At 42.5% G+C, this 22,525-nt stretch overlaps 1 protein-coding gene across 10 annotated transcripts in view; it reads left to right on the top strand.

Moving 5' to 3' along the window:
* EPHA5 (EPH receptor A5) overlaps window positions 1–22,525 on the top strand; it is a 200,343-nt gene that overhangs the window by 89,600 nt on the left and 88,218 nt on the right. For 8 of the 10 annotated variants that reach the window (XM_051790688.1, XM_051790685.1, XM_051790684.1 and 5 more), the window contains exon 4: window positions 20,250–20,405. The exons of the other annotated variants lie outside the window; for them this stretch is intronic. In XM_051790688.1, coding sequence (XP_051646648.1) covers window positions 20,250–20,405 — 156 coding nt within the window. The remainder of the gene's footprint in view (window positions 1–20,249; window positions 20,406–22,525) is intronic. 10 annotated transcript variants of the gene reach the window in all.

Raw genomic sequence — 22,525 nt, 5'->3', positions numbered from 1 at the left:
AGCCTTCTCATGTCCTTCAGGCCAAGAAGACTTGGCATTCTTGCGCCCGTGAGGTCTCTGGAATGAGTCGCTTTTCCAGGGGCATGGAAGCCAAAATGCCTTAGCATTTAAGTACTGAAAAAACTCTGTGGCTTGGGACTCAATTGTTGCCAGGCTCAATTTGTTTTGTTTTTTTTTAGAAGATAACCTCCAAAATGTGATACAGAAGGCTTATTTCATGAGGAAAAAGAAGGATGCACTGCTAGAACTTAGCCTAATCTCAGGCAAAGGAGCTACATCCGTATTGATTTGGGAAGAGCTGCCGTCAAACTCTAAAAGGAGTGGTGTGGATTTTGCCCCAAGGAGCTGGAATCAGGGACTAAGCTCTCATCCTTGTGCTGGTGGGCAGGGAATTTTCTGGCTAAGGAAATAAAGGAAGGTTTGAGCACAGGCTGATATTTTTTGCCTTGCTAGCAGAGCATGCTCCTACCAGAAATTAAGCTGGGACTGTTCCCTTAAGCACATTAAATGGTTGTAATTGTGTTGTTATTAAGCTGAAGTGATATATCTAAAGGTTTTCATGCATGGATCATGAAAAAGCTAAATAGAGTTACAGGGCTGGGAAGTAATAAACCATGGATTCATGGAAAAAAAACCCCCAACAACCCTTGTCAGTTTTGCCTTTGATAAGCAGTTAATTTATCTCAGAACTGGCAGAATTCCCTGTAGTTTGTGTAGGGAATTTCTAAGTAATGCTATGAAAATCAGAGTAATATTTGGTTATCTGAGACAACTGACAAGTGTTGGAGCATGACAGCTAATTCATGTAAGCAAATTCCAAAGACAGGTTGAATCTGAATGTATTATAGTGTGAAGACTGCTATAGATGTGTATTATGGCAGAACAAAAAGCAAGATTGCTTTAGTTAATGTTAGTAGAGGCTCTGTCTACATCAGCAGGTGGGATGACATATTGGGGAGGGATTTACAGGGTGAAGCAGCATGCTGTGAATCTTGCAAGGGCCCTGTTTTGTGCTGACTGTGGCTTGGCCCCTTGCAAAACCCTAGAACACGCACTGTGAGCAACACTGCCCTCCCAGTACACATCTTCAGGTTGAGATTTATCCCCCACAAATCCATTTTGCACAGACAGTATTGTGTGCTGAGGGATGGTAAGTTGGGATAATTGAGAGGTTCACTTCAAAAATACTTTTCTGAACCAGATATTCAATGTAAGTCCATTTACATATACTAACATGGCCTGAAAGGAAATTTTAGTGAGATGGGGGTCGGTCACTTCTACCATGTCTCAAGTGAAAGGATGAGAGGAAACAGCCTTAAGATGCACCAGGGAAGGTTCAGATTAGATATTAGAAGAAAAAATTTCACTGAAAGAGTGGTTAGGCATTAGAATAAGCTGCCCAGGGAGATTTTGGAGTCACTGTCTCTGAAAGTGTTCAAGATGCGTCTGGATGTGGCACTTAAGGGTATGATTTTGGGGGTGATTATGGTGGTTCTGGATTGGTGATTGGACTAGATGATCTTGCAGTCCTCTTCCAACCTTGATGGTTCTGTAATACATTGCATTTTGCAGCATTTACTTTGTTCTCACTTGCGTTATTTAAGCAACTCTCCATTTTGGCACCAGAACTTGGTAAGATAGTAGCTTTGCTAATCATGCACCTGTAAACAAGGACGTCTTTCCTCCATCAAGCTATGACACTTGACTGTGCGCATATGAAATGCACATCAGTGTTATGGGAATGTTTAGATGATCCTGTTGTGAATGTATGGCTCAGCTAGTGAACAGGTCTGTCCAAAGGAGAAACCCTTAGCAAACAAAAATACAAGCTCTTCAAAGACAGGCAATGAAAGCAGCCCAAAATGTGTCTGTCATCTAAAGAGGGTTTAAAACACATTTATTGTCCCTTCTGTGATGATAACCAGGATTTTGGTGCATAACTAGCACTGAAGCAGGATGCTTCCCACCCCATTATACTACCTTAATGGGTTGTGTCCTAGGTTATGTCCATTTGATGCTCAGTGGTTGGAGAACAGTCCCAGGTAAGACTGTAAGGTGGCAAGGTATCATGGCGCCCAGTATGGCTCATGCTGCTTAGGGGCCTGAGCCATGCAAAGCCCAGAGTTAATACAAAATTAAATCTGTGACTTGGAAACTACAGCTGAGGAGCTCATGACTATTCATTTTAGGTGTTAAAATGTCTGTGGGGTTGGGGATTAGAAGGAGGGATGGTGCAAGGGTTGCAAGGTAAGGTCTCTCAGGGACAGATGGGTAGGGAAGTGGTAGCTATTACACTGTGGGGCATTGCAGAAGAGCAGGCTTAAGAAATCTGACAACAAACAGACCATATTTGATCCCTGCACAGCGATACGAAAAGTTTAATGCGTAGCCTTCTGCAAAAGCAAAAACGTCATCGCTTGTAACCTTTTAAGCAGCAATCTCATTGAAGGGAAATAACAGATAGCAATCTGGATTTTTATTTATTTGACATACATTAGAAAAGATGAGAGCTAGTTTCTACATTTGTTCATCTTAGGAATGGCATACAGCTCTCTGAGTAAGCCACACATAAGTGTCTGTTTTGTTTTTTTTAAGAGTTATCGGGTAAATCCAGAGACAAGCAGATAACACACTCAGCTTGAAAATGATAAGCACAGAGATATGAAAGCTATTCCTTTCCCTGCTGTTGAAATGTAAAGATTAGTGGAAATGTCATGGCTTAGAATTCATGAAGTAATGTTTCCCTAATCAACTATCAGAATAAATTGCCAGAATGCAGTGTATTTATTTCTTTCACATGAAGACTCTAGCTAAAGGCATGCTGAAACAGGTGCTGTAAGTATATGTAGAAACCCTTATATATAATGCTCTGCATTACAGGGCTTATCTCCTAATTGTGTTATGACTGTGGTTAGCTACTATAAAATAGCTTGGCATACAGCTTCATAAATACTTGCCATAACATGCTCTGCAGGAGGGGCCTGCCCAAACACAGTGCTGCTTGCTGCCCATTTACCTTCAACGGGGCGTATGGCCCATGTACATCTGGCGGTGCTGCATCCTTTGACTCTTTGGGAAGTAGGAGGTAAAGATTCCCTTTTGCTTCATAAGAGGTCTTGGCAGCCTGCAAGGGATTTGATGCTTCCAGGTACAAGTGGTAATGTCTGGGTGGTCATATCCATATTGCTTCTGTCATTCTTGAGAGATACAGCAAACGCCAGATTTAGGAAGAATGGGGGATAGAATTTGAATAAGCATGTCCTATACATATAATTATAAAAATATATATACACACATGCACGTGCCCCACTGCTCCTCAGCTGAAGGTATCTGCCTCATCACATCTGGACACTAATTAGAATGAGTGAATTCTCAAAAATCTAACAAATTATTTAGACTAACAAGCTTGCTTCACTGAAGCAAGTGAGGGAGAGATCACTCCAAGTGCTCTGCTGGCAGATCTGGAGGGACAATAGCTTCTGACTAGGAGTGCGATTGGGGCAAATAAGCTCTTACCCCATTAAAGGAAAGAAAACGGGTACCCTCAGCTCCTCCTGGGATAGTATGATATTTGTGCTTCCCTGTTCTGCAAAGGGAGCAGGCTGTAAAGTAGCTCTACTTACTTCAGAACGTGCTGTGTGAGCAGAGAAAGGAGGATGCCCCCTGGTAAAGAGAGGTCACAAGGTAAGTAGGGGATGAGGGGCATAAAGCAGAAAAAGCACAAAACCTGATGGGACAACATGGGATAACTCCCTGCTTACTGACCTTGTAATGCAAACCCCATGGGCCCAGTAAGCGTGCCAAAAATTATTGCTTGCTATTTTGAGGTTATATTACCTTTTTTTTATCCAGGATGGCCAAAATTCATGCTCTCTGGTCTGAGCTGAGATTTATAGCGGTGCAGGATATTAGTGCTTTTCCGATTACAGCGCTGTGCTGGAAGGAGACTTCCATGCATCCCTCTTGCTGCTAGAAGGCTGACATGTAGGCTGTGCTTATGCCTGCATATGTGTTATCAAGGGTTATTAATTTCTTTTGGATGGAAAACTAAAATTAGTGTCCCTTTGCTTTTTCCTAACTGAAAATGGCTTTTTAAATATGTAAGAATCAGAAATCATTTTTTTTTGATACTCGAGTCCTTTCCTGAGTCTATCATTCCCATGATCATTTGTCATCAGGCACAGTGGGTAGGAGGTTAATTGTAATTGCATGGTCATCTGGACCATTGTGTGATTTGAAGCAGAGTTTCTCTGCTGTGTCAGGTCCAACAGTATATTATTTGAAAGCGTTACTGCCAGGTTGCTCTTTAAATCTGCCAGGGGGGTTAAGGAAGAAGTGATTTAAGCCTTCGATTTAGTGCTCTCCTCTCGCTGTCCGCTTCAGGCCACTTTACTAGCGATGGCAGAATGTGACCAGAATTAAAATACAGAATTTTTAAATAAAATAAAATCAAAAGTAGCAACTGAGAAGGTAGAACTCTTCATCTTGGTAAACTTAATACCATATATCTTTGTTGACAACTCTATATGTAAATCACTAATTATTCTAAACTATTCAGTTCCCCTCCAGGAGATCTAGATTTCGACATTAAAGGCTGGCTATAAGGAATGAAAGCCTTGCACCAATTCCCCACAGGTTTTATTAAGCTGCAGAGAAAACCTAAGGTTTTTTTGCATCGTAAATAACAGTGATAGGTCAGCAATTTACCTACATCAGCGGAGATTACTGGGTTTGGAGCCATAATTGTAAGCACTTTACAGCTTCAGTAATACATACTTTCTACCTTGGTGGAGCAGCAAGGTAAGGAGCCCACAACTGGCTCTGTTCTTCTGAGGTCTTCTTTCATCACTTTATGCCAGAGGTGATATATAGGAATGCTGTGAAGGTGCACAGCTGATCAGGGATGTCTGTCGAGGGTTCTTTTTGGCACAGACTTTTTCCCAGCCTTTCCTTTTTTGGGGATAGCAGGTCATTTGCAGACCTCCTGGTGGCTGGGACCAGGTTTGATGTCTTCGGTGGCGTCTGGTTCAGATCTCAGGGTCGTGGTTTGGTACCACTCCCCGACTGAGCTGTATGTTGCTTGGTGTGTGTACGTGGTGGGATGGTGCATACCCTCTCATAGCCATGGGATGGCCAGCTCTCTTGTCCATTGATGCATTTGAACAGCGCCTGCCTGGTCCTGTGTGAGCTGGGGGTGGCTGTGTGCAGGATGAGGGCTGTGATCTCTGATATGTTTCAGCCTGTGAACACTGTGTGTTTGGCTGCATGGCCTTTGAAAAGAGAGGGCAAGGGGAAGATGCCTCTCTGCAGCCTGGTGTAAATGTGGCATGAGCAGATGTCATGCATCCCGGAGGAAGAAAAGGCAAGCCCTTGCCTGGTCATGCAGACTGTAGGCAGCACTGGTGTGGCTGATGCTGTGCAGGGGCCTGTAATGACATTGGCATGTGCTGAAAAGTAAGGTCTGGTTTAAACCCCACTAATTAACACTTTTGTTCCGAATTTTAAATTGAGTTATGTATTCAGTTTTGCTTTTAAACTATTCTTACAGAGATGCAGGAATTGCCCAGACTGTCAGAATCCTGTCCTTATCTTTTTACAGCAGCCAGTTACCATAAATCTCTAAACTCTGGTTACAGTCTTGTTTAAATGCTATATTCATTTTCTGTTGTTTCATCTTCGTATCTATTTCTTACTGTATTTCATTATAAATAATTTACTTGCTTCTGGCCCAAATTTCTTAGCAGGGAGACACAAGCTGAAGGCTTTTAAATTCAGTGCTCCATAAGCAGAGAGTGCTCTTACATTATCCCTGGAAGAGACAACTTCATCACCTTCTGCTTCTTTCCCCAGGCTGGAAAAAGGCAGCCTTGGAAAGCAAAACTCCCTATTTAGATTTCTTCTTAAATCTAATTCCTTGGGAGCAAACGAAAGCTTCTTTTTTCTCTCTCTCTCTTTCTAAAAAAGAATTAAGACCAGCCAAAAATCTTCCTATGGATGAGTGTACAATGATCCTGATGCCTTTTCCAGCTCTGGCCTTTTGTCTTCTTTCTCCTCTACCTTCTATTTATGTTATTCTTGCCCACCTTTCTTGACGGAGGTGTTGATCAAAGGATGAAAACTGCCTCAGATCATCTATATCAAGATATAGAGGTTTTTTCAAGTTGCTTGGTATGTGAAAAGCATCCATTTTTGCACTGCAGTACAGCTTTACCAGATACCTGGTCTCTCCAGCTCTCTCTCTTTTTTTCCTTTGCCCTCCCATCCTGCTAAATGGACATCTTGTCAAATCCTGTTTGCACAGACTGACAGCTATAGAGGTCTTGGAGAAAAAGCCAGATCCCTGCTCATACACCCTAACAAACAGAATCAAAATGTCAAGGCACAAGTGAAATATATCACTATGCTTCCCTGTCAGATTTTGGTGATATCACCTGGCTAAATTGACAGAGGAACACCTGCATCAAGTTAACCTGGTTTTATTAGCAGTTGTTTCCCATATTTATATTTGGTTATGAGTATAAGGACTGCTGGGGAGAAAGCTTTCACTTATTTCCTGACAAGATGAAATATCCCCTGTTAGTCACACCAAAAGACAGTCAGGGCAGTGAAGTGACTTGCAAATAACACAGAAATTAATAAAGAAAGAAAAAATAATTTCACAGCCTGTTGTTAAATTAGCAGTTCTTTAGAGTGTCTGGAGTTTCTGGCAGAATTAATACATACTCTGAAGCTTGGGCAGCCTCAGTGCATATAATTTACCCAACAGCAGTAAGAGCCAAATCAAAGACAAGGAGTGGTCCTCGATTGCAAGGGAAATACTGTAGTTATCTGTCTAGTAATCATTCAGCAGCCTTGTTCACAAATAATCAAGAAACATTTGGATTTGGATTACATTTCTCATTCTTTCAAGACAAAAACAGTAGCTGGAACGTGATGTGTTAAGTAACACGGGGGATAAAAAAGGCAGGGAGCAACATACATTTGAGCAGGGAGAAAAAAATATACAATAAAAGTGCAATAAATTTCCCTTGTATTGAAGGGGAGAATTTTTATAGCAGCTTTCTGCAAACTGAATGCATCTACATAAATAATGTAGCGACACATTTAATTGCAACTGTTTATTTTTAAATTTGACTGGATGATGAGAGAATTTCTGTGCAGAATAATGAACCTTATATTTTTGCCACTTGCACAACTTTAAAAAAGATAAATTGTGAATGGTATTTGGGCTAAGTGTCAGAGCCTCAGAAGTTTCTAGCTGCTTTCTAGTGCATCTGAAAAGAAACCAACATCCAGAAGCGCATCCATATGGAATGCTGGATATTGGGAAGGCCAGGAGATGACAGGGAGGAAAATATTAGCAGTCCCCACCTGAGTCAGAAAACTCCCATTTGGTCTTTTAGTGCAAAGCATACCGCTTCAAATAAAAGAATTAATACCGGGCTTTTTGTGTTTGTCTTCTGCTCTTTTTTCTGTTGGTGTTTGCATTTCCAGGCTTTCTTCTCAAAAAGGCTAGTAACCCCTTTTCCCTCTCTCTACTTTTTTTCTTCCTCATGACGAGACTGACTCTTCGTATTCTCCTGCAGTCTCTGCATTTCAGGGCTGCTGAGAGGACAAGCAGCATCTTCCTGTACCGCCCTCACCTGCTGGGTGTCACAGGATAGATGCCACAAGAGTTGACAAGGCTTTGAAAACAAAGTGTGGAAGAGGAGCTCTGGAGTGGCAAGCTGTTAGGGGCAGTAACGTATGAGATGTAAGATGAACAGGTTACAATCTTTTCCTGGAAGGCATAGGTATGCCAAACCCAGAGCACAGTGCCCTTGTACCCACACCAGCTGCTCCCCTTTCTCCCCTCATGTTGTCTTCCAGTCGTCCCTTGAACAAATACAATATGAAAGGTTTCTGTAAAGCAGAAGGTTTGCATTGTTTCTTCCTCAAACTTCCTTAGGAAGACTGTTTCAAGTTGATGCAGTGCAAGGGTACAGAAATGGAGCAAAAATTACAAATAAAAGTAGTGCTGGGTTTCCAGGGCAAACAGGCTCGTATAGGCAATGTTTATTTCTTGGATATAACTGGAGATAAGCTACATGTGAACAACAGTATTCCCTTATAATAGTTTGAGAATTAAATTTCCATAAATCAAGCTTTGGCAGCTCAAAACCTTAAATAAAAAGCCTGTGAGAATGGACAGTGTCACTGCTGCAAAGCGTGCTTCAGGCTTGTGCTTTATGGTATGGGGAAGTGGATTTGGCAGGAAGGACGTTGTGGTGAGGCTTCATGTAGCAAGAGGGAAGGCAGTGTTTACTGTGCTTTTCTTTTAGCTTCATATCTGAATTCCTGGAACAGTTGCATGACTGTGAACCAGTCATTTCTGGGGCAAGAACAAAATCCATGAGAAGAGGCAGTGGACAGGGATACTAGCAGGACGTCTCCCTCCCAGTGCATGCTTTTGTCTCAGAAAACTACTGCTCTAGTCTGATAAAGAAACTATCTTCTTGGGATATAACTACATGGGTTTCTTCTCTGGGCTTCTGGTGTTTTTCTGACTGGACTGGAGACAGGGCAGCTCTAGTTAGTTCATGACAAGGATGACTCATCTCCAGCATCCAAAAACCACAAGGTCCACTACCCAAATAGTATTGAGATTGGCTTCAAAATCAGGAGGTTTAAAGTGTCAAGTTTATTGATTTATCTTGCGTTTGAGCATTTTTTTTATATGCAGCAAGTTTTTCTCCAGAAGTAGGAGAGATCATACTGAAATAAATTCTCCAAACGATTGGAATGTGGAAGCTCCTACCATTGTCTGGCTGACATGGGAAGAGCCAGCAATGCCTCAGGTTGGCCTTTGTTGAGCTCGTTCCTAAAGAGGAACATGTTTGGTGGAATTACTTGGCAAGGCAGACCGAGCTGTGAAGTGTTTCAGTGTTCATCTGAGCCAAAGGAGTAGTTTAATCAACTTAACGAATAATCTCAATATTTTTATGTCTGGTTAATTAAACCGAAATAGTGTTCTGTCTGCATGTAATGGGATAACCGCTTGATGTTTCTGCACTTGGCTGTATGTGTGGAGCTTGCTCAGCTTTCTTCATTAAATTTGTCAGGGTATTAATATTTGCCATATCCTCCTTGCACACAGGTCCTTGATTTGTTGCCTCCTAACCAAAGCAAAAGCATCCCGTGATATGTATAACAGGGCAGAATTTAGCTCAGTGAGACCTCCATCTGTAGCTCCAACCAGTGTGCTCCAATGCAAAAACCCACGAGCTTCTATGGAAGGAGGCATGACTGAAGGGAGACAGATGTTCCCCAAGAGACTTGTCCATGTTTCTTCTGTGCACCTCTAAGCTGCCTGCCTGCAGCAAAATTGGCTAGTATCACCTGTACCTGAAATTTGCAAAAAAACCCCAAAACCACTTCTGCAGAATCATAGTTCTGTGCATAAATCCATTTAGCACACTTAGTCCAGGCAACTCTGGATAAATCCTTCCTATTTTTTTTTTTTTGGTCAGGACTGTAAAAGATCCATCTTTGTCACCCTCTGATGGAATTTGAATAGATGTGTCTAGAGTGACATATGTTCAGCCATAAATTACAAAGGAACAATTTTAAAATAAATTGTCTGCAACCAGTCCTGCCGAATTTACCTCCTGAGACAGATGATCATAAAGTAGAAGCAAACAAGCCCTTAAACACTTGATGCCGGGTTTGAAAGGATCATTTTGAGAAGGTGTTAAACATCACTCTAGATTGGTAGGATGCTGCCTATTTTGGACCAAATAGTCAGGAGAGGAAAGGCTGATTTTATACCACATAGAAGTATTGTTCTTGCAAATGAAGTTGCTCAAGGTAGAGCCAATCAGAAGGAAATATTTTAAGCATTTTTACTTCTCTTTACTGCCTGCATATGTGCAGTTTATTAATTCAGGCTAAAACCTTAAAATGTTGGTAGAGTAAACACACATGGCATAAATCATCAAAATAAATCCTCCCAAATGTCATATTTCTTAACCACAATGGCTTACAATTGTCCAAACCACAGCATAATTAGAGAATCTTTCTTTTTTTGCTGGCTGGGCTCCAGATCCCTATGGCAGACTGAACCAGAAGACTAAAATCCTTTTATTGTAATATTTTGCTAGCAAACGTGTAGCTTTGAAGAACCCTATTTTCCAGGAGCTTTTGCCGACTGATCTTTGCATTATTGTCCATAATAGGTGCACACAGACAGACATAGGGGAGTTTTGGCTGCATCATTTTCAAGTTTGATCCTGCCCCCCTGTTGCCATTAGGGATGATGCTTGTTATTGCTATTCAGTCAATGCCACTATTGAACTCGAGGGAGTTCTGTGCCTTGTCCATCAATCCTTCCCTCGCCTAGCGCAACAATGCAGCTTGAATGTTTAAGTTGCCATTTGTGTAACAAAGGATAACCTGGGTCCATGTCTTTGTGTGCAGAAACCCCCAAAATAGACTCTTGCACCTCTTTGATTATGTGCAGAGCCAGGCATCTCAAGTTATGTGTACAAGCATGCGGAAATGAATGTGTCTCTGCTGCCTTCTGTGTCTTTAATTATATTTTTCCTTTAGATGCAGCATTGTAAATCATCGCTTCCTCTGTTTAAGGGAGTAAAATGATTTCAGTTTGTCTTCATTAAAAAAACAAAGACAGTAATTTAAACATCATTTAAGTGCATTTGTCCCATTCCTCAGACAACAAAGTAAAAATACATAGATAGATTTTTATAGACATAGAGATTTATGAAGATATATATTTTATAGCTATGATAGGCAGAGAAGCGGTAGCAACAGGATGTGGACTGCCTTTTTTTATTGTAAGCCACATAGTTGGGGCTCAGTGAGATCAACCTGGATTTGTCCCTTTTAGCCAGAGAGCGAGGAAGATGGCAGGCGCCACCTGGCCTGAGAGCTGAAGGAGCCCTTGTACACGCTTGCAGGAGCATGCAGCTGCTGGTGACAGAAATTTTGTGTTTGCTAGGAAACGACACTTCATCTCAAGTTGTGCTTTCTCTAGAAATGTACCAGTTTCTCCTGGTGTTTTTTTGGACAAGAAAGTTTGGCAAGAAAACCCCCACAAAACCAAAGCACAGCCAGCTGTGCAGTTGACACAGTTGGTGGGAGCGCGCTTGCGCAGTGCTGAGTGCTTTTGAAAAATCTTCTGTTTCCCTTAAGAGCATTTATTTTCCATAGCTTGCTTTCCTTCTGCAAAATCAAACCCAAATGATAGTGTGGGTTTGCATATATGCCAGAATAAATCTCCTTCACTGCTCCTCCATCACACTGCTGAGAGTTTAGGCTTGACTCAGGCTTTGCCTCATTGATTGCTTAAAAATCTTCTTTAGAGCAAAGTTGGAATGTGCAGAAATATAGCCCATTAGATCCTAATGTAAGCATGAGTGTTTTCAAATGTATTGTGTTTTAGGTATTTTTATGGCTTGTAAATGTAGCTGATTTGGGAATTTGATGAATTTTTCAGAGTGTTGACATATGATGAAGTTTTATACCATTTGGAAGAAACACATTAATGTTATTAGTGGCAGTTAATTCTTAGTTTTCTAGCAACTATGGTTATGTCGTAAATTGTTGTGTGACAATTTAGTTAGTCACATGGTAGAAAAAAGTGGTATTTCAGAGGGAAGAACTGAAAGTACTAATTTATTTATATATTTATATACTTTTCAAGGTTGTTTTTGTATTCAGAGTTAGAGCTGATTTCAATGTGGAGTGGAAATAATTCAGCCTAAGTTAGTGTGCGGTTGGACAGAACAGTATCTAAAGACACAATGTTTTCTTAGGGGAAAAAAAAAAGCTTAAAAGAATATTTCCTACTTGAGATGCATGAATTGGCTTACATCCAAGGTAAGAGCTGAGTCTCTTTCTTCAAAGTGCAAAGACCTCAGATGCCCCAGCAAGCTCCAGGACACCATTTAAAAAGACCCTAAGCAGACCTTGGGCTACAGCACTGGGTGTTGGACTTCCCTAAAGGTGCTGCCAAATCTACTGGATTGAAGCAAACTGGCAGCTTCAAATTGCTGTGTTTTATTAGTGGGTATTTATTTAATTCCCTTCAAATACCCAAGGTGTAATACAGGAAGCAACTGTTGCAGATAGAGAGGCAAAGCCTAAAGGAGATATAATCAGGGCATTTTACACATTTTACTGTAGTTTTATAGCTGTGGCAGCAATTTCAGTGTCAGCCTGCAGTTCAAGAGAGCTATTAGAGAGGGCAGGATTAGCTCTTGGGAGTCTGCTTAAAAATTCTGCAGGAGGATGCTCTTTGGTAGGTTCTTGAAATACTTTTTAGAAGAGCCTGGTGATCATCTGTTTATACTGGTTGGAAGACATTAAGACAGTCTATTGTGGTTTTTGTTTTGTTTTTTCTTGTAAGTAAAAGAGCATGTCAGAAGCACAACCTGAGGCTTGGAGCCTCTCAGCATTTTAATTGATTCCACATTATAAAAACTGTACCTTGCTAAGCCCTTTTATAGGTTTTGGACACATCTAAGAGGCAGCAGCCCCCTCTTCTCAGTGCAAATGCTTCAAGGCATGGCAGCTCCAGAGATGAGAACAAGGTTTGGTTTATTTGTAGCTTGTTTTTGCTCAGATCCTTCAGTTCTCGAGGCATATTCCCTTCACCGGAGCAATGTGCTACTGAAAGCAGATTTGATGAGCTACAGAGCTAAAAACACACACATCCTTCCCCACACACACGTACCTACCTCTCCACATCCTGCTTGTTTTTCAGCTTAGAGCTGGCTCAGTGTGGGCTATGGGTCTGTCCATGAGGGAGTTTTACACTGTGGTTACTTCTGAAAGCTATGGTAATTTGAGCTGTGTATCCCTGTCCAAAGAACTTTGCAGTTTGAAAAGGTAAATGGCACTAAAGGATATGAAGGAGAAGCAAAGGGAGTTTGCATGCTGGGGAGGAAACCTCAGGTTCTGCCGGATAACCTGTGCTCCATCTAGACTGGGTATCCTTATCTTCATTAATTTTTGTTAGATTTAGTCCTTTAGCTTTATTTATGGATTAGTGGCACTTCCTTATGAGTTATACTTGTGGTTTCTGATTACTGTGGAAACTGATTTGGTGCTCTGCAAGGGAGACAGTGTAATTCCTGTTTGAGCTTTATTTTCTGGGACATATGAAAGGTCGCTTTCCTAAGCACTTAAGTACTGTGAGCTTATCCTCCCAGCGTTGCAAGAGTGCAAAGGGAGTAATAAGTTGGACCTTTTTCATATCTCCTTGGGTTTCAAGGCTTAGAGGGTCATGTTTCCTGCCTTTTCTCTCTCCAGGGACAAAACTGGAATTCCCACTAATACTAATTATGGGATGAAGAGACAGATAGAATATTCTCTAAGCAACTGGCTGACGTTTCACATTTGCCCTTGTTCTTGTGGGAGACTTAAACTTACCAGATGCCTGCTGGAAACTCAACAAAGTGGAGAGGAGGCAGTCTAGGAGGTTCCTGGAGTGTGTGGAAGATTAACTTCCTGACACAGCTGGTAAGCGAGCCTATCAGGGGCTGTGCCCTGCTAGACCTGCTGTTTACAAATGGAGAAGGGTGGTGGGAGATGCAGAGGCCAACTTGGGCATTGTGACCACAAAATTATATAGTTTTTGATTCTTGGTGAAGGAAGGAAGGGGGTCAACAAAACCTCTGCCTTGGTCTTCCAGAGGGTGGACTTTGGCCTGTTCAGGCCACTGGTTCATAAGGGGTCCAAGAAGGCTGGACATACTTTAAGAAGGAAATCTGAAAGGTGCAGGAGCAGGCTGTCCCTACGTGCCAGAAGCTGGAGAGGAAGAAGACCGACCAGGTTGAAGAGGGAACTCTCACTAGAACTCAGGGTAAAAAGAGAGTTTATGACCTTTGGAATAAGGGGCAAGCTACTCAGGAAGAGTACAAGATGTCGATAGGTCATGTAGGCGAAAGGTCAACTAGAACTCCATCTGGCCACTGCTATGAAAAATAATAAAAAGTGATTTTATAAATATATTAAAAACAAAAGGAGAGCCAAGGAAAATCTCCATCTTTTATTGGACAGGGGGGAACATTGTCACCAAGGACAAGGAAGAAGGCTGAGGTACTTAATGCCTTCTTTGCCTCAGTCTTCAACAGAAAGACTAGTTATCCTAAAGGCAACTGGCCCCTGAGCTGGTAGACAAGGATGAGGAGCAGAATAGACCCGCCCCTGCAATCCAGGAGGAGGTAGGTAGTGACCTGCTATGCCACTTAGGCATTCACAAGTCTATGGGGCCTAATGGGATCCACTCGAGGGTGCTGAGGGAGCTGGCGGAACAGCTCGCGTGGCCACGCTCCATCATTTATCATCAGTCCTTGCAGCAGGGGTTTAGGAAAGGGAAGTCCTGCTTGACCGACCTTATCTCCTTCTATGGCAAGGTAGCCCTCCTAGTGGATGACAGAAAGGCTGTGGATGTTGTCTGCCTGGACTTCAGTAAAGTCTTTGATACTGTCTCCCACAGCATTCTCCTGGCTGGATGGCTGAGTCCAGAGAGTGGTAGTGAGCAGTGCTACGTACGTCCAGCTGCCAGCCAGTTACTACTGGAGTTCCCCAGGGCTTAGTATTGAGGCCAGTCCTGTTTAATAACTTTATTGATTATTTGGACAAGGGGATCAAGTGCACCCTCAGTAAGTCACAGACAACACTAAGTTGTGTGGAAGGGTCAGAGGAATCTGGACAGGCTGGATCTGTGGGCCAAGGCCAATTTTGTGAGGCTATAGTGGGTTGACCCTGGCTGGATGCCAGGTACCCACCAAAGCTGCTGTATCACTCCCCTCTGCTGCTGGAGAGAGGAGAGAAAGTATAACAAAGGATTCATGAGTTGAGGGAGAGATCACTCACCAATTACTTGAAGTGGGGATATTATTTAAATTTATTACTGATAAAATCACAGCAGTATAATGAGAAGTAAAATAAATTTTAAAAACACCTTCACCCCACCCTTCCCTCCTTCCCAAGTTCTACTTTCTCGCCTCCCAGTGACACAGGGAGATGGGGGTTACACTCAGTTCACTGCAAGCTGGGGGCAGAGTGGCTGGAAAGCTGCTCAGCAGAAAAGGGCCTGGTTGACAGCCAGCTGTGTGCCCAGGTGTCCAAGAAGGCCAATGGCATCCTAGCTTCTACAAGGAATACTGTGGCCAGCAGGATCAGGGCAGTGATTGTCCCCATGTACTCAGCACTGCTGAGGCCACACCTCGAGAACTGTGTCCAGTTTTGGGCCTCTCACTTCAAGAAAGACATTGAGGTGCTGGAGAATGTCCAGAGAAGAGCAGTGGAGCTGGTGAGGGGTCTGAAGGGTAAGTCCTACGAGGAGTGGCTGAGTGAGCTGGGGTTGTTCAGCCTGGAGAAACGGAGGCTCAGGAGAGGCTTTGTCACTCTCTACAACTACCTGAAAGGAGACTGTAGTCAGCTGGGGGTTGACCTCTTCTCCCAGGCAACTCTTGACAGGATGGGAGGAAATGGCCTCAAGCTGCACCCAAGGGAGGTTCAGGTTGGACATCAGGAAGAATTTCTTCACTGAAAGGGTTGTCAAGCATTAAAACAGGCTGCACAGGGAAATGGTGGAATCATCATCTCCGGAAGTGTTCAAGAAACAACTGGATGTGGCATGTGGTGCTGTGGTTTAGTTGACATGGTGATGTTCAGTCAAAAGTTGGACTAGATGAATTTGGAGGTCTTTTCCAGCCTATGATTCTATGATTCTGTGATAATTGGGTGGTTTTACCAACAGGACCATGTACATGCCTGTGGGTATGGAAAGCCTCAGACATGGTTCTTGCTTCCAGCATGTGTTGCCTAGTGTCAGTGTGCAGCGAAGGCATGGGGCAGCTGGAGAGGTGAGGAGCCCTGCCCATTGGATGCAGTCTTCAGCCAAAGCTCAGGGGAGGGGTGGTTACAGGGATGCAACTGCAAATCATTTGATGTTAAGGCTTGCAGAAAATAATCTGCCAAGTAGTCCCAGCTGGTTGATGTTATTGGCTTGTTTTGCCTATTTATTGTTGTGTCTCCTCACTGGTACTCACTGTCTCTACTACTGGTATGGTGCATTCAGCACATTGTTCAAAGAGGCTAGTTTTCATTGTAAGAGTAATTGTACCTCCATCCACCCATGTTCCAAGAGTCAGTTTCTTTCAGCATGGCTCTTGTGGGCTGCTATCTGCAAGGTACAAAGATAGTTTCTAATCTGATTGCTGATGGTTCAAGGGATCAGTTCAAGCCATTGCTGTCCCAAGATGCTCTTGCTGCCATCCTTCATTGCAGCCATCTCTCTCTGGCCCATTTTGAAGTGTGCAAGCAAGAGATTGCATAGATGTTAATGCTCTGTGCCCGCAACATTTTGTGATTGCTATTAAAAATAAAAACAGTGAAATTAATTTGCTAATAATGGATGTGCTACTAACAGAAACACATCCCACTTGTACCTAACACTAGCAGGCTGTTTATGGCATATTTGCTGTGTCTAAAATAATTATTTTTTTTCTAGCAACCAATTTAATTTAAAGACTATTTTCACACATCGGTGGCTGTTAATCAGCTAAGGAGTTACCAGTTTTAATACTAAGAAGAAAGAAGCAGATCTCATCAACAGCTTAAAACTTGATTTCATTTCTTTTCAGCTGGTTTGCTGCAGATTATGGGGAGTCTTAAGCTCATCTTATTTCTCTTGCTTTCTATCCCCTTTAAAAGAGAGATAGTACCATTATATGCACCATTACATGTACTGTGCTAGTTCTGTGTATCCTTTCAAGAGCTGTTGAATTGGAAATACCAAGATAAAAATATAAGAAGACTAAAATAAGATTTAATTAGGAATTAAACCCCAGACACCCATGTAATTTTAAATAAAGTCATGTATACTTCATGAAGAGATTATAAGGTTGACTGTCAGAAGATGAATGGTAAGATAAAGACCAAAACCCAAGGTACCTGCAAGTTAGGTTGTTTGTGGCACTGTTCTGCTCTGAAGCTGATTTCCAAAATGTCTGAGACATTGCTACAGTGGCAGAAAATTGACATGGTACCAGCTTCAAGCACAAGACTGTGCTTGTGATCCACCTATTGTCATACCTGGTCTACAGTGTGAAGGCATAAGATGTCCCTGGGTCATCTTTCATTTAAACAGCATCCATTTCATCACAGCATCCCTGTCTATTAGGCAGTTGTACCATCTTACAGGTTGTCCTCTCTGTGCCATATACAATGGAAATGTTAAAGAGAAAAATGTTATAATAGATATGACTTAAGCCTGAAACACCCATGCAGCTACAGCTGCTTCGGCTCCTGAGCATGGTAGTGCAAGTGTGGTTTCCATCAGGAGTTGTCCCCAAGCTGCTTGTCATGAGAGCCTGGAAGACTGTGCTGGGAGAACCCAGTAAATCTCCCTCTGTCCTCCCCAAAGCATCTGCTGCAGGTGTTTGGACTCGACACAACACTATTCAATGTGGCACTTCTTGCATTTATTTTTATTTTCTATACTCCCTCTTTGCATATCCCATCCTCTGTCCCTGAATTCTTCCTTTCTAAGAACTGACACAAGAGTATTTCACTTATATCTGGTAATACTCTACTCTGCTGGGCATTTGTTTTGAGGACTCATGTTGAAATCTTCAGTCACATAATGCTCTTGACTGTTCCTCCTTATAGTTTTTTAATAGAGAAGGGACTTGCCTGACCCATGGGAGCCTGCAGACTATAAAAAAATTGGTCCAGTTCAGTTTTATTTCACATCCCTCATTAAAACATTGGTTATCAGCGTTGTGCATCTCTTGGCTCCATACTTATTCATGAAAACCAAACATTCTCTTTGAGCTGATCTACGTATCATACTGTCATTAACAAGCTGTACCTCGTTGAAAATCTGTCAAGGAAAACTGACTTATTTTGCATTTGCTGCTTTGCACAAAGTAGAAGCATGGTAAACTTCTGTGCTGTAACGATTTTCTGTCTGTCTTGGTGGGACATAATGAGATAAATTCAAGTTCTTCTTTGCAGGCTAATTACACTGAATACACACTAGATGTGGGCTGCCCTTGTTATATGTTGCACATTTTTGTGCTTTCATTTACCCGTCTCTGTTATCTGTGTGTGCAAGTGAGTTTGATTTGGATTTGAAATACCATTGTAAGCTAGAGAGGAACCATTTGGTGGTCTACTCTTCCAGAAGACTCTCAAGAGACTGCATAGTAAGTCCTTGCTGTAGGTAGGGCAGCATTTGAAAGTGGCTGTGAAGTAAATAAAAGAACTTAACTAGGTGCTAGAAACTGAGAAATGTGCTGTAAAGCATGAGGGCAGTTCGTGGCAAGTCTGCTAAAAGCTATCAAGAATAAATTCAGCCCTAGGTCTGGTCACTAGTCCTGGTGTATGGACACAAAGCAGAAGACTGCATCCTGCAGAGCCTAGGTGTGGAGCAATAGTTGGGTGATGAGCAATTTTGGAAAATGGATTTTTAAAACCTGTAAATCCCTCCAGTCCAACTAGTTATTCTGTGCCTGTCTTGTGAGAAGAAAAGAGAGGTGGGAGATAGTGTGGGATGGTGCCCAGTTTGGGGAGGTCAGCAGGGTTCCTGGAGATGAGCATCCCCTGGAGTAGGGTAGAGAGGCTGCAGATGCATGATGGCAACCTGTCAGCCAGTAGTGGGCTTGGGACCTGCTTCAGAGTTGCACAGTGCTTGCTGTGAGAGTTTTGTAGTCTGGGTAAGACTGTGGAAGTGGGGCCTGGGGGAGGTCTGTTGGATGCTCTTGGATCACACCACTTTTTATGCATGAGTGATCTTAGTCATCAAAGACTTATTGGTTAGCTCTGGGAGTTAGGAATTGATGTGCAGGTGCCTCACCTTTGATGAAGAAGCAGCTGATGTAAGAGGGAAGATGTCGAGAGGGTTTCTCCGGTACTGAAGGAAGCAGAGCCAACTTTAGAAGCAGATGTCCTAGTTGCTTGATCAGAGGAAAGGGATCACTAGTAAAAATCTATACTTTATCTATGGTGAAGATAAATTCTGTCATCAATTGCTGAGTTTTAGCACATACTGTGAGTGTCTGGGACATTCCTGATGGGATAATATTAGTGCTTTTGCTGTGAACTCATTTTCTTTGCGAGCTAATTACAACTGGGAAAGTTTGAATGCACATGGAAAGGCTCTGGGATTTCCAGGTAAGTTCTGTATGTCTGATAGCAGATTTGTGCATCCTTGATATCATGCTAGGGCAGAAATACTTTAGAGCAACTCTGAAGGAAGAAAGGTAGCATCACTCGGGGCTGCTTTAACACATTTCTCTGTTTCTGCTTTTTGAGACAAAGAGAAAATCAAGGTTTCCTCAGTTTACTAACAGTGTATCTATAATTCTGCATATAATGGTATGACTACAGGGCTAGCTGTTTTTTTTCCTAAAACACTACTTGCAAACCTGTGGCTGTCACTGCTTCTGACTAAGTGTGCACACACAGATGAAGTACAGAGTCTTTTGCATAGATGAAAGAGCATGTGTTTCAGGAGGCTGGAAACAAGATATTACTGTATTCACTTCAAATTATTAAAAAAAAATCCCAAGCTACCTTTAGCACTATATTTGTAAGAAGAAAAATAGCTCTCAGATCAACTCTTTATGCCTCGTCATGCATATATATTGGAACTGGAAGGAATATCTTGTACAGTGAGCATGCCTGGTTCAGGCTATAGCCAGAATAGTCTGTCTTATGTGGAGCACTTCAAAATTCATTACAGGTTTGTGGGGGAAAAGACCCTAGGGAAGTAGCCTTATCACAATGTCTTAAATCTGTCAATCTTGAGATCCCCTCCACCACCATGATGCTATTTGTTTGCTGAGACATTGATTTCTGGGTGTAGAACATCTTAAATGAAAACCACAAGATGTATTTTACCTGTTTTTCTAAGACTAAATGAAAAAAAAAATCACAGTAATGTTTTCTAAAGCAGATCCCAGAAGATGTTACCTCTAATGCATTCAACAAGGAAAATAAATACCCAGCAATGGCAGATGCTAAGGGAAAAAAATAATCAACAAATTCTAATTCTCTTTTCATGCAGATATTTAAGTATGTGCTATCTGTTAGTGTTTTTAAAATATGCAAACCAAATAGCTTGCGAGTGTTTGTCTGTTTTATAGCTGAGGATATGGGGGTTTTTTAAGACGAAATGTGAAGACACTAATTTTATGATGGGAGAGCTTAGCCTGTGGTTCTTCTTTTCACAGTATGCAGACCTGGGTTCTTCAAAGCTTCACCCCACAGTCCATCCTGCAGCAAATGTCCCCCCCACAGCTACACGCTTGATGAAGCATCCACATCTTGCCTGTGTGAAGAACACTATTTTAGGAAGGAATCAGACCCACCTACAATGGCCTGTACAAGTAAGCATGTGCTTATAGGGTTGTTTTTAATCCTTTCCAGCTGTTCCTGTACTGTGATTAGACATTATGATACTAATTAATGTGCTTTTTCAGGCTCTGGACTGGAGTTTGAACTAGTCTTGACACACTTGTAATGTCAATGGCTTTGTCGATTGTAATCCCAGTTACACGAGAGGAGACTTTTCAAAGCTTTTTGCTTCAAAAGCTGGCATCAAACCCAGAAAGCATTTTTATAATGAACCATGCTCCATCTCTTGCCACTGGACCCTGGGCAGACTCGGCCAGCAGCACAGCATTCAGACATGAGTACCAGTGTGGAGCACTCATGCGGGAGGAATGATGGGCAGTACTTGTCAGCAGTAGGCAGGGGTAGAATCTACATCGTCCTGCTTAGTATCATCTCAGCTCATTTTCAGTAAACAAGCAGGGAGAGAGATCTATCTTTCCAATCTGCCTGGAGATGCTCACTCTTCAGGGTAGTTTAAAACTCTGCGATGGAAACTGCTTCTCCAATCTGCAATGAAAATGTAGAACTTATGCTCTTTACATAGGGGGAGGGCAGTCTAACAAGCACATTGGAGTACTGGGAGTCCAAGGTGGGATCAGTGTAATCAGAATCATTAATTTTGCCCTTCCCCTGTTATCTGTGAGCTATCCTGTCAGCTGTACCTTGAAAGTCTCTTGTTCAGTTTATGTTTCAGATAGTTAGGGCCATAATTTACATGCCCCCAGCCAGTCCTGCTGGTGAGTGCAGCACAGACCTGAACTGGGTCTGTCATGCTCCGAATGTAATTTTCATGATGCAGAAGGGATTAAAAGGGACTAAAGAGCTTCCCAAGTTTGCATTTCAAAAGGAGGAAAAAAGAGTCCGTTCCTGTAGGAAAGATACTCTTGCAAAGGAAATTGCCCTCGGCAGCTCTCTGCTTGCCTGAAGGAGGCACTTGGAGCAGAATTGGGCCCCTTGAACTCTGCCTTTGATTTTCACCAGGCAAAGGAGCATGAAGCACATGGGTATTGGAAGGTGTGCTGCAGGGAAAGAGAAGACAGCCGTAGGCAGCATTGCAGTCACTGGTGCTGTCAGATCGAAGTGGTCTGGGGGATGAGTCATGCAAGCACTTCTCGATTTATTAAATAGGTATGCCAGTGTCTTTTGCAGCCATAGCTAGGGTGGGTTACAGCATGAAAAACTTTGATACCAGGGCTTCTTGATGTTCGTTTTACCCCTTGGCCTGACTTAAAAATCATAAATAATTGAGAGATAATGTGGTCCAGCATGGTATTGGGAAACACACTGAGCTCTGGAAACACTCATAAAATCGGCTTTTCTGTGCAGACAGAGCCAAAGCCAGGAACTGATGGAGAGTTATACCAGACTCTGGTATCCACTGTGCCTCCTGCCCACCATTAGTGGTGTTGCTCTCTGCCCCTTCTCAGGATGTAAGGGTATGCATCCAGTCTGTCCTGATGGTGAATTAGCACAGGGAAGGAGATACCATCCCTAAAGAAGATGTTTATGCATGCCTATGGCCTGAGCATAGGGCAGGATGTTCAGAGAGGTAAAAGCAAGGGTCAAGCACGTCTCCCCCCTAGGTTTCTGATGCAGTTTGAACCCTGCATGTAAAGTCTGTAATTTCCGATTCTGCAAATACTATGGGATTTTGGTTTTATGGCTTTTTTGTGGGTTTTATGCTTATTTACTGGTGGTGGTTGGCTAAGTTTGTTGGGTTTTAACATTTGGGTGTTTTGTTTCAGGGTGGGTTTTATTTTTGTTTTGAAAGCTTACTATAAGCTAGTTTAAAGTGCAGGCATGGTGCCTGAAGCTGTGTTAGGATATGGTTTGACAGGGTACTGAGTGCTTCTGGGGCAGATGAGAGGTTTAATGCTGATCAAGGCACTGCTCAGCTTCTGTTGCCCACTGCAAACCCCGGTGCAGCAGTTGAGGATGTTGCAGCATCTCTGCTGGCATTCATACTTACAACCCCAAAAGCAGGGTGGATTATCTGTGCCTTCTCCATGTGCTTCAGTCACCCTCACTTTCCCCATGCATCTTTTCTTAGGATTTTGTCCTAATCCTGCTGTATTTGTGCTGAAGGTGATGAGGAGGGCATGTGCTACACCAG

Source organism: Manacus candei, unplaced genomic scaffold (genome assembly GCF_025592945.1).
Source record: "Manacus candei isolate 608988 ecotype Guabito, Panama unplaced genomic scaffold, ASM2559294v1 h1tg000028l, whole genome shotgun sequence".
Classification (NCBI taxonomy): Eukaryota; Metazoa; Chordata; class Aves; order Passeriformes; family Pipridae; genus Manacus; species Manacus candei.
The sequence above is the reverse complement of the archived record's forward strand: the minus strand, read 5'-3'. Positions and strand labels throughout refer to the sequence as shown.